This window comes from Phallusia mammillata, chromosome 3 (assembly GCF_965637545.1).
Source record: "Phallusia mammillata chromosome 3, kaPhaMamm4.hap1.1, whole genome shotgun sequence".
In the NCBI taxonomy this organism is placed as follows: Eukaryota; Metazoa; Chordata; class Ascidiacea; order Phlebobranchia; family Ascidiidae; genus Phallusia; species Phallusia mammillata.
Genome location: NC_137254.1, coordinates 23,732,343 through 23,745,052, shown reverse-complemented (window position 1 = coordinate 23,745,052; position 12,710 = coordinate 23,732,343). Strand labels below are relative to the sequence as shown.

General features: G+C 35.1%; 1 protein-coding gene across 1 annotated transcript in view; it reads left to right on the top strand.

Moving 5' to 3' along the window:
- The first annotated feature begins 3,326 nt into the window (after positions 1 to 3,326).
- The window catches only part of LOC145218852 (cubilin-like), a 51,047-nt gene continuing 41,663 nt past the window's right edge, over positions 3,327 to 12,710 (top strand). The window contains exons 1-18 of the mRNA XM_080086254.1: positions 3,327 to 3,390; positions 3,637 to 3,798; positions 3,969 to 4,007; positions 4,183 to 4,284; positions 4,488 to 4,591; positions 5,075 to 5,219; positions 5,518 to 5,659; positions 6,765 to 6,896; positions 7,223 to 7,318; positions 7,715 to 7,833; positions 8,267 to 8,453; positions 8,728 to 8,843; positions 9,215 to 9,320; positions 9,617 to 9,748; positions 10,083 to 10,267; positions 11,457 to 11,619; positions 11,851 to 11,939; positions 12,388 to 12,492. Of these exons, the coding sequence (XP_079942380.1) occupies positions 3,373 to 3,390; positions 3,637 to 3,798; positions 3,969 to 4,007; positions 4,183 to 4,284; positions 4,488 to 4,591; positions 5,075 to 5,219; positions 5,518 to 5,659; positions 6,765 to 6,896; positions 7,223 to 7,318; positions 7,715 to 7,833; positions 8,267 to 8,453; positions 8,728 to 8,843; positions 9,215 to 9,320; positions 9,617 to 9,748; positions 10,083 to 10,267; positions 11,457 to 11,619; positions 11,851 to 11,939; positions 12,388 to 12,492 (2,142 nt within the window). The 5' untranslated portion in view covers positions 3,327 to 3,372. The remainder of the gene's footprint in view (positions 3,391 to 3,636; positions 3,799 to 3,968; positions 4,008 to 4,182; positions 4,285 to 4,487; positions 4,592 to 5,074; positions 5,220 to 5,517; positions 5,660 to 6,764; positions 6,897 to 7,222; positions 7,319 to 7,714; positions 7,834 to 8,266; positions 8,454 to 8,727; positions 8,844 to 9,214; positions 9,321 to 9,616; positions 9,749 to 10,082; positions 10,268 to 11,456; positions 11,620 to 11,850; positions 11,940 to 12,387; positions 12,493 to 12,710) is intronic.

Here is a 12,710-nt window from a genome sequence, read left to right as displayed (position 1 = left end):
GCTAAATATTTGTAGTTTTTTGAAGACCGGTCCGCGATAAAATTTTAGTTTCAAAAACGGTCCGCAGTGCAAAAAAGGTTGCCGACCCCTGAGTTAGGTTACCAAACGTTTTTGTTTCAGAGTAAAAAAATCAGAGCCAGTATATTTGTGTGGAACATTTTTCGACAAGGACTATTGTCATCATCAGGTTATGATTGTTCTACACAAATATACTGGATCTGATTTTTTGCTCAGATTATTCAAAACCGTGAATAGTAATTTGCTCAAAAGTTTTTCGTCTAAACGGTTTTACAATTTTCAGTCAAATCTAATCTTGAAACGAGGTATGGGTCATCTTCTTTAATGATGGGTATTAGAGATTCTGGACCAGATGTTTCAAATGACGATAGTTTAATCAGTGGTATGTGAATTTATCAATTTATAGGTTAATTTATTATCACACTGATTTCTTTGCCCAACTTACCGTTAACAAAACGCACCACCAAGCTGTGAGCCCGTAAATGTGCTTTTTCATTTGAATGTAGCAGAATATTTTTATGTTTGTCATTGTATAAATAGATTAAAGACACAGAAATGTGCAAATTGACATCAAACACTAAACAAAAGCAAAACAACGCGATTCCTAATATCTGCAATGAGTTAACACACACAAAATTAAACCCTACTTTTTTGCCAGGGTCCTATATAAATCCTGGTTATGTACCAGATGAATCTGAAACTTCAGCGATTGCACAAGGTAATTGCAAGTGGCACACAATAAAATCTATACTTGTCAGGAAATAAAGCGCTTATCAGGAAAAAAATGAAAAATATCATTTTTCAATATAATTGTTCAAAATAAATTGTTCTTATAATTATTAGCCAATGTCTCAGCAGAAACCATAGGTATGCTGAACCAAGCGAATTTGAATCGACCCGACAGTGAAGTACTCTCGAGTCAACTCGGCGATGAATTGAAACCAATGCAAATTCAACCCAGTAGCATCCAAGGTAATGGCATTTGTAAAGTGAAAAGTTGTAAAAAAATAGTGCTAAAACTAAAACCTTTGATCAGACATTTGTCGCAACAGCAGCTTTTTAACGGGTCACAGTTTAACCCAAATTTTGTGACGCTTTCCGTCTGGGTTAGATCTTTAATTTTATTATCCTGTGCATCAGCGAAGACAAGACAAAATGTCTAATGTTCTGTCTACTTTGCTCACTCATCCAGTATTCAAGTGCACCAAGAGTCCAAAAAAGGATTTTTTAGGGATTGTATTTTTTGTGCATTTAGACCGCCCAAATACAGCCTATGTCTATCAACAAGGATTTCAAGAGCCTGCAACTGACGCAATCGGTAATAGACGTTGTCTGTTTTGTTGTCACTGTTGTCCCCGACGCACTAACAGCCTTACTGCGGTTAACACACCATAAACAAATATAACATACATAATGCACAGATTAGAAGGCTGGTGAGTTGCGAAACGCAAGAGCACCTAAAGCGAAACAGTGCTCTGGAAATGTGTTAATAAGCTTTTTACAATTTTTTTGGTGTGTTTGACTTTCCATTATTTTTCAAGCAAAGTTAGAAAGAAAAATGTGCAACTGTTTTGCAACTATATGTGTTATTCCAACTTACTGTTTTATTAGATGTTTATTATGTTTACAAAGATAAAATGTAAGCAAATAATAATAACGGCATAAATGTTGAATTTTACATTTATCATGTTGATAATACAACCATTAATGCCATAATAAGTAACATAATTCCTCTGGTGCAAGATTGGAGACTCTCTGACACTACTAGTGGCAGAACACTGTTGGCCAGAATTGAACAACTATATCCTAACTTTTACACATAAAGGTACGCCTGCAAAAGTGCCCCACGAAAAATTTTTTTTTTTTTTTTTTATTTCTTAAAACCTCCGGAAGTGCACATACCTGTCATACTGACTAAAGATGACAGTACATTTGAATGTGTATCATTGTACCCCAAGTTTACACGACGTATCACAAATAATGCTTGATGGGCCTCCACTAGTTTAACCTTTCGCCCCTTGGGTTGGGTCACTCTGTCGTGAGGGTTTTTGGATTGGGTCACTCTGTCGTACTGTATTACTTTTATGTGATGTAAGTTCGGTTTGTGAGTGCAGCGTTCTTTATGTTTAGTTTTAGTGATGTTCTTTGTTTTCTGTCTATATGCTCATTACAATGCATGTTGTGCATCTTATATAAGCTTTTACTTTGATGCTTCGGTTTTTCCAAAAGTAGGATCTGTGCCATTGCCTGAGTTTTAGGTCTTAATTTGGCATATTACATATATTAACTAAATCTTTACAAAGGTGAAATTAAGTCATTTTTTACTCATACTTTTATTTCTATCATCTTCACAAACTTTCACCCTAAAATGACCATGCGCTTTCAGCGTGTTTCTTCTGTTTACAGTAGGAACCCAGTGTTGTTGATTTTTCTGCAATTTAGTCCGTAAACTGGAATCATTCCGTCGTAAAGACTGTTTGTCTGAATGCAAGTGACGCATGTAATTGCATTGTATGCATTGAGCTTTATCATTTATTGCAGTTTGCACAACTGACGACAACTTGCGATTGCTCAACAGAAGGTTTGTTCGATGGCAGAAATAGTCGACGTTAAGTCAAGTGCCAGGAATTAATCTTGCCTGACTTTAAGCTAAAACCTATGCTGCATTTTGAAAATATGCACGCAAATTTTACAATACAAAACTAAATATAATGTTTCGTGGGGCATGCAAGGGGAATAGCCTAATACAAAACCCTATAACAGTTCGTGCATGCGCATTTCGAATTGCAGGATTGTTGCGGCAAAATTAAAAATTTTGACTCATAGGTTGGTAAAGAACAGAAAACTTTTTTTGTTCTGCAACAGGTCGTTTTGCTTGTGACATGTTATCGTCCAATTAGCATAGGACAGAATGTTTGTTTCATCCTGGATTCGAACAAGGGCAAAAGTTGCCCTTCTTGTCATAATTTGCTTTTCCGGTAGACATGTCTGCGCAGAACAGGAAGAGGGCGATGAGGTTCAAACTTCCCAAAAGACAGAGAAGTTTTATTCAAGGCAACAAAAAGACGAATCGCCTGCACTATTTGCATTAAACGCGCAGTAAGTAGCCTATATTTCTTTTATTGTGAACAAACATGAATTCGATCGTCTCTAATTCGATCGAATTTCCATACTAGTTGGCTTAAAGACGTTTGACTTTTTGTTGCAATGTTTGTTGCATCTTGCTGACTGTTTTTTCGTAGACCAAGAATGTACACAAGTGGGGGACACCTGTATTTTGAAGCTGGGGAAAGTTTTAACATTTCGTTTGTGACGAAAGGGTCTGGTCGAGTGAATTTAAACGATGACGATTTAATGGCTATGGTAGATCAGGTAATTTCCCCCCAAAATGCATGATTTAAAATTAATTATTCGCCATCCAAAACAGGTTGAAATTGTAAAGTTTTTTTTGAAAAAAATAAACAAAAAAACTGTTTTTTTTTAATTTATTTACGAAATGCCACCAAACAGCTTGATTTAAGTGAAAAAAGTGGTAAACTACCAACCGGGAAAATTGAATTTGTTAAATGTTTTTCGGAAAATATCGCTGGATTGTCTCACAATTTTGTGGTTATTTAGGTTTCAAAAAACAAAGAGGACATAACCAATATCGTTAACAATGGAGGAGGTAACGTTCCGCCGGATATGGCTGCTCAAGTCGACACGAACAAGGCCGACATTGCAAAAATAAATACCGATCTAACCGCATTAAGCGGAAGAGTACAACAGCTAGAAACGGATGTAAGTTATTTGGTTAAAAAGAAACATAGCTAATTTTTTTCGGAGTTGGGGGCTATTGAATAATCTATAAACCTTTAAAAATATTTGCTATTTTTATATTATCTTATGTTATTTACCTTTAAAACCATACATTTGCACATATATTTTACTAGAGACTATTTTTTTTTCAGGTCGGAACATTGCAAACCACTGTTAATGGAATTGATGCTGTAAGAAATAAAATGTTGTTTTGCATTTTGTGTTTCAAATTTAAAAACAAAACATGCAATAACTTAATACTATGGACTTAAAAATGACTAAAAAAGAAATTTGTTAGAGCACAAATGTAAATTCGTTTTGGTGTGAAGTAAATAAATGTTTCAATGCTGGTCTGTTTGCTTGTAGTCACTTAAAGCTGATCACTGCCAATCCTCACCATGTCAAAATGGAGGATCCTGTGTCAGCCTATACAACTCATATTTATGTCAGTGCACAGATCAATGGCAGGTAAATATGTCACTACAAACAAATTATATTGCTGTAAAATATACCAAGCAGTCATCTGTAGTATTTTTACTAAAATATACCTTTCTTATATCAATGTGTATTTAAGTTGGTTGCCCGCTTGCCCCAGTTTGGCTTAGACTATACCTTTTCTATCTATACCTTGAATGTATGTTTTGTTCACATTGTAACTTGCTGTTTGACAGGGCCCATCATGCAATGTTGATGTGGATGAATGTGTCAAATATGCAACAGTGGGATGGCCATGTCAAAATGGTGGAACCTGTCAAAATCTACCTGGAACATTTCAGTAAGCTTGATCTAAGACTATGTATAAGCTATTGCTACCACGCATAATATCAAGTTTATAGAGCTCTTCTGGCAAATGTATACTTATTCCGATGTTTCGACGTCATATACAGGTTGCCTTCATCAGGGCAAGCACATACTTGCGTTTCATTCTTTTTCCTTTCCGGTTTATCGTGCACTGTACTAGTCACATTCGGTGTTATTTACCCTGATGAAGGCGACCTGTATAGGATGTCGAAATGTCGGAATAAATACACATTTGGCAGAAGAGCTCTATAAACTTGATCTAAGACTGTTATGGTTTGTGCTAAAGAAGAACAAATGCATGTGTGTTTAAAAAACTATACTTACTAATGATCAAATAGCAAATTTAATGTTGAGCCTATTTCACTTATAGTCACAAAGAGCTCTGGAGGAATGTTATTACATACTGGAAAAAAGCCTCAATAAATTCACATTATATATTTGACATTTTGTAATGTAGATGTAACTGCCCACCTGAGTTCTATGGTCCATTCTGCTCTTCACAGTATGATGATTGCACAGATGGCAGTGATAAATGTGTGCATGGTATTTGTATTGATAATCCAAGAGAAGATGAAGACCCTAAGTATTCTTGCATTTGTAATGTAAGCTGATAAATATGTTGTATATTTGTTAGTAAATACTTTACAAAACTTAGTTTTCGATTAGCTTTTTTGGCATATTATAATGATGAGAGGATAAAGTGCATTTGGGCTCTTTTGTTACATTTAGTAAATTGGCATGCTAAAAACAACACATTTTTATTAATTTAGAAGGAAATTATATCTTGAAAATTATAGTGACTGTATTTTGTATGTAAATGCACTTTTTGATTAGCGTGTTATTTTGTGGTGTTACGCAAAATGGAAATCTGTGTATGAATATGTTCACAAACTTTCCTAGGATGGTTGGGAGTCTGTTTCAGCTACAAATCCTGCTTGCACTGTAGATAAGAATGAATGCTTGGAAAAACCCTGCTCCAAAAACCCAGAAGTGCAGTGTTATAACAATCCTGGGTCCTACACCTGTGGACCTTGTCCCAATGGTTAGTATGCAACTAAGTAAGGACTGGTGGTCATTTTCCGTTTGATTTAATCATCAGTTAAAAATGACTTAACTGTGACTCAATATCAAAAATGGTTAACTTTTTGTACAAGTGATTTTTTTTACCTTAGGAACACTATACACGGACTTGAAAAGTAATTTGATCATAAACATTACTGCCAGAGTACTGGTGTATATAGAATACATTGTTCAGACGTTCACAACCTGCACTGATGATGACAACAGAGATTATCTAAACATCTAAACCAGGGGTGGCCAACCTTCAACATACCATTCGCCAACTTTTTAACATATTGTGTTGGATGCGCCTGATTTATGTGTTTTTCCCTACACCTGACTGTATTAATTTGGACACAAAATGGCGTCCATGAGGCTCTATCGCGTAACAATGGGTTGGACTACTTGTGTTTTATATATACTTTGACCGGAACGATCCGCAATTGTAAACCCGCAAAAAATTTGGTGACTGGTGACTATATTTTTTTCTTCTTTTTTTTAACTGCAAGAAGAATAGTGGAAATAAAGATATGTTTGAATAATGTCGTGCATGAATATATATGTGTGTATATATATATATATATATATATATATATATAATTAATAGGGCTGGCTTACTTTATTTATTTATTAGTTTATTAATTTGATTTTCATGATTTAATTATCAAAAGAAGGCAATGCGCCCTTTCTAATCATGCAATGCGCCACGTTTGGCGCATGCGCCATAGGTTGGCCACCACTGATCTAAACGATGTATTCTATACACACCAGTACTCTGGCAGTAATGTTTATGATCAAATGATTTTTTTAATTGTTTGACTTACTATTAATCTGTGCACATAGAGGCATAAATCTAACTCTGTGGCTAAACCACACTGGTTTAAATGAATTTGTAAAACATTATGTAGCGTTAAATAAGTTCATGTATAAAAATCTAACTCCATGTTGACAGCCATAGTAAAATTATGATACTTGCATACATTGCCTAACATTAGTTAATGTTTTTGCTATACACTTATTAGTACCCCCTTATTAGTAATTTTATGTTTAATGTGCTTAAACTAATGAGTGCTTTAATTAAAACACAGGTTATGTTGGTGATGGGTGGGCTTGTACCGATGTAAATGAATGTGCTACAAACAATGGTGGCTGTTCAGTTTCACCATCAGTTGTGTGTTACAACACTCCAGGTTCATTTTACTGTGGACCATGTCCATCAGGTAAGTAGTTTGTTTTTCAAGTTTGTATTGTACTATGTGTTGAGTATACAGTTTATAAACAGTGTTTATTACAAGTTTTATTAACCAAACATTTTAAATAAAAGATTACCATGTTATTGAAAATCAACACACCTTATTTAAATAAAAGATAGTTTTGGGCAAAAAAAAGCTTTTTACAAAGGGCAATCTTTTTATTTTAAAGACAAACTACAAACATATCAACAATTGAAAACTAGTATTAAATAAATAAACTAGAAAGTGTTTTTAACACACCTGAACCATTATCACTCTTTTTTTAACCTTTACTGCTTGGTAACATGTTTTAGGCTACACTGGTGATGGATTTGTTTGCACTCCATCTGATCCCTGTTCAGTTGATAATGGAGGCTGCAATTCTATTGCGACATGTACAGTTAACCCAGGTAGACTTTATTGTGACAAACAGTTGTAAATGCCATTCTGGTACAGTATGTGCTTTGTACTGGTTTTCACTCTTTTTGTTGTATTTTGTTTTAATTACTTTTATGTTTCACTGGCTCCAATTTGGGCAAAGGTCATAGTCATGCTTTTAAAATGATCATAGTCGTGCTGGTATGTAGTAAAAATCTATCCATTTTGAATAAAGTACCATTACATTCAACCAATTACCATCCACTTGTAAAGATTTCCTAAAACTAAGAGTTGATAATTTGGCTATGATTTTGCTTTGAAAGTATTAAACTTATTCCGTCACATAATAAGACAAGTGAATGGTAAATGGTTGAATGTAATGGTACTTTATTACTGTCACATTATAAGATACATTTTTATGTTTGCAGCTGTTGGACAATCTTCAGTAATTTGTACTTGCCCAAGTGGTTACACTGGAAATGGAATTGGCAGCAATGGCTGTACTTCACTTGACTGTACAAGTTCCTGTCAAAATGGTCAATGCTCAGTGAGTATTTAAACACACCTGCTTAATTTTAGTTTTTTGGGTCAAGTTTACTTCACCCAGTGAATCAAATCATAGCAGCACAAAAATATATATGTCCCCCACAAAAGGGGCCATGTGTGATAAAGGGTTCTGCAATATGGCTCTAATGTTTACACAAAATGCCCTGTTTGATTGCTTCTGTTAATATGTGGTTTTACTTTATATTGCATGCTGTTAAACAACGATTTGGTCCTGTATTCAGAAGCACTATCTTGCAACTTTTTTAAATGTTAGTGTGAATAGATTGGGGCAAATTCACCATTTCACATGGTTAGATAGAGGCAATAGTTTTTTGTTAGTTAAACACAAAAAGCTAAAACAGGATTATAACCCAAAGCACTGTGATCAGAAACATTATGGTATAACATAAATAAAACTGCATACTATCCTGCAGGATGTTTCTGGCAGCCTTGTCTGTGTTTGTGATCCGGGCTGGTCTGGGATCAACTGTGATGTAAATGTGAACGAATGTGTCAGTTTCCCATGCCAAGCTGGTGGAACGTGTGTTGATGGAGTGAATGGTTATTACTGCAACTGCCCTGATGGATTTACTGGTGACAACTGTGAAACTCAACAATCAGGTAAATAAAGCATTTTTACTCTTAGTTTTGTGACAAGAAACTATAAACAATAGGATAGTGCCTGGGGCAACTGAAACTGTAATGAAAATACAAATATAGTCTTATTTTTACATTCATTTTTTGTATTGTTTACGTAAAATGTTACAAAAGGTCGTGGCCAAAGAACAATGGCCCAGTTGATTGCAATCAACGCTTGCTAAACACCCAGAATTTTTTTTTAATTTCATGTTTTTTGGTTCCTAAACTTGTATAATTTCCTAACTATAATTTTCAGGCTGTGGAGCTTACTACCGACAAGATTCCGGTGCATTTAGTTTTCCAACATCATCTGGACAAGACTATCCTCCAAGCAGTAGTTGTGCCTGGGTCATTGAGGTTTCTGCTGGAAAGGTTGGAACCAATAGGTTTTTAAGAGTTTATTTAGTTTTTATCCATTGAGTTATTTTGATGCAGTATTTGACATTGTACGTTTATAGTCCTTACTAGAACACAGATGTCAGAATATTATAAAGATGTCAAACACATGTTCTGTTTAAGTTGGTAGACTATGCTGATTTCAAACAAGAGAGCAAATGTGCAAGATGCCGAAGGCCGACTAAGAGACCAACATTAAAGCATTTGCCTGCGGCATAACTTGGGTCTCGCATTCTGTGTTGTACTATTTATGTATGCTGATGTTGTTCGTCAGTAGGATGATTTCTGTTTAGCTGTTGTATCCAAATTATTTATCATTGTACACATACATAAACATCACTATTCAGATAATTCAAACAACATATCCGTTATTCGACATTGAAAGCAGTACGGGCTGTACAAACGATTTTCTACAAATCCATGATGGACCATCAGCATCGGCTCACCAAATAGGTTAGCAATCTTTGTAATGTTTTTTATTAGTGAATTTACCATAGAATATAGCCAAGTCATAATTTTGCTCCAGATGAAAATATTTTTTGATTTCCCAATACCGTTATGTTAGACTCTGATTCAATGCTCGCTTCAAATCGTGAAAACTTTAGTAACTGAAAGTCTTACATTGCATTCAAACAATTGTTAGCATTTGGTTCCACAACTGTAGGATTTAGTCCCACAACAACCTGAGTATTGTGTTTAGATTCCTCGTACTGTGCATTGCTTTTTACAACGTCAGTTTTGTATTTTAGGCAAATATTGTGGCTCTACAATACCAGGAGACCCTCTACTTTCAACTCACAACACTATGTACTTTTGGTTCCTTTCCAACTCGCAGAATAACGGCAAGGGATTTCAAGTTGTCTGGCAAACAGCGGACCCAGGTAAACCCCAAACAACGAGATAATCATAGACATTTTAACCGGAATATCTTGGTTATTACTTGTAATTAGAGGCATTAGCTAAAATGCTAGTGATGACAATGGAATATTTTCACTACCTATGTAATTCATAGTGCATGCCTATTTTTTCCTTTTAAATAAACTAATGGAACCTTAAAAAGCCCTAATGTAGCATTTACCAATAGCAGATTTTTTGAGTCAAAATTGATTAAGGTAGCAACTTCAACAGTTTACAGTGGAATTGCTATGGTGGAATCATTTGTATATTACAGATTTTAAAATTAATAAAAGTATGTTTCTTTTTTAACTTCCACAGTTTGTGGGGGTGACATTACTGGTCAAACGTATGGAGACTTCTCGTCCCCTGGTTACCCAGGCAACTACCCGGTGAACACGGATTGCTATTGGACGATTCAAGTGTTGCCTGGCAACGTTATTCAGCTGCTCTTCGGGACACTGGCTCTACAAACTCATGAAAATTGCACATTTGATTATCTTGAGGTTAGACAAAAGAATGACAAAATTGTTTAAGACAAAGCTAAGAATACCAAGTATTTCATTGGTAGAGTCGTTTTACGATGTATGACTGGCATGCAGACGTGTATACATATTGGTAAATGTAATCATGCTGTAAGATTTAAGATTGATTACATTTAGGTTGAGTTTTGCATATTTGATAAAAGAAGTTATAGCGACACTATAGCACTAAAATAAAGCCGAACATAGCTGCCCAACGTTAAAACGTGATAAAGTGTGAAACAGTGAAAGCACAATTGATGGATAATGGCTGAACGCGCTGCAGTTACACTTTATTATCAAACGAACATGAAACATTTGCGGTGCAGTCCCAAACACCAGGCCGAATTCACAATTAAGGTCTTTGTTACAACTAGGTTGTAAATTGAAAACATTCTGGTTTTAAGGTTTTTTTTCTAAAAATATGTTTGCAAAAACGTTTTATAATGTTTTTAGTTCGAAAAACGGCTTTTTTGTTAAAATCTGTTTTCTATTACAGCTGTATTTGTGTTAACCTAGCAGAGCCAGTAAATAGCAGTAAATGGTTTTCTAGGTCATTATATGCTTAGTCATGGAGTCATTACAGCTTTTGTAAAGGGTCTTTTATGTAAACATTTGTTTCACAACACCCATTGTACTAAAAACATTATCCACTGGTTATAAAACACCGCATACCATTTGGAGCGAAACTTAATTTTTAACCTAACTCGTCGCGTATTGACTCAAACGCTGGTTTCAAAAATTTTACGATCACCAAGCTGTGCGCAAATACATGCATTTAATCTGTATGTACTTACCCCGGGTTCACTTTGACCCCCAAACCACTGCTTATATCAGTGGTTCTCAACTGGTGGTCCATGGTGATGTTTTAGCTGGCCCACAGGACATTAACAATGTTTGGTGGTAAACTGGAATTAATGGCATATAATAATTTATTAAAAAGTCAGTACGAAAAAAGCTTATCCAAGTAATTGACCATTTACTGTCATTCATTAAATTGAACTGGTTGTCTATAGACTAAAACGTGTTGAGAACCACTGGCCTATATTAAAAAGTCAGTACGAAAAAAGCTTATCCAAGTAATTGACCATTTACTGTCATTCATTAAATTGAACTGGTTGTCTATGGACTAAAACGAGTTGAGAACCACTGGCCTATATGAAACTAATTACAGGTGCGCAATGGTATTCTTGAAACCGATCCGGTTCTCGCAAGATACTGTAGTTCCACGACACCACCACCCTTGCTTTCGACCGCACCTGCCGTTTGGGTTCATTTCCATTCGGGACCTGATACCACAGATCAAGGTTTTCACATTGTTTGGTCAAGTCAACCAGGTGAATAAGTAACCTAGCGTGATCTGTAAATGACCTTGGATAACCCTGGGGTTGTTCACTAGTTCAATGAACCAAGATTAAAATATGTTTTGGAAAAAAATATGTTTTGTTTCAAAATGCCAAAAATAGAGTATCTTGGATTTTGATAGTGTATTCACGGACTGGTATATTTACCCTGCAAAATCAGACTCTTTTAGTTGCGAATTAGACTAACTTTTAATTTGTTTTCAGTTGACATCAACGGTTGTGGCGGTTACTTTGATGACGATGCCGGAATTGTTATTTCACCCAATTGGCCCAATCCATATGAAAGCAATCAGGTAGTTTAAACACAAATATACATGAATTACTTAGTATATCTCAAACAAATCTATAGCGTGACGAGACATTGAACGTTTTGGCTAGTGTCGCCAACTATATGAACTTCCAGTTTGTCGGAAGGCTAAACAGCAATACCTTACCAATCTGTTCGAATTCTGCTTTTAAGTTTCAATTTTTTTCACACAATCTTTGGTGGTTAGGCCTTTGGAATAATTCTTCAATACTTGAACACTCGATCAAGTAATTTAATTTTGCGTGTAAGGTCGTAAAAGTAAAAAATAAAATATATTCGAGATATTATGATTTACTTAACGTTATATGTGTTGCATAACAATGAGTAAAACAGCGTTGGTTTAGGCGGCTGTAAAACTGGACAATAATGATTAACATTTGTTCCGTCGAAAGTCGTAAACTGTAAAGTTGACATATACCTACGTCATTGCGCAGGAATGCTTCTGGCAAATCCACATCCGGGACTCTGGTCAGATCGTGCTCAACTTTACTCACATGGATATTGAAAGTCATGAAGAATGCGGTTGGGATTTCGTGGAGGTAAAAATTTGCAAAAAAATTAGGAAATTTACTTTATGGCCTTTAAATTATTTTTAAAATGATTTGCTATTCTAAATTTGTTTAAAAGTAGGTGAGTTAGTAAATTCTCAAGAACCCTAGTCTACACGTTATTATTCTCAAATTTTGTTATTAGAGTTGCACGGAGAATTTTGCAAATATGGAAATTCTTTACAACATTAAAAAATATTTTTTAACTC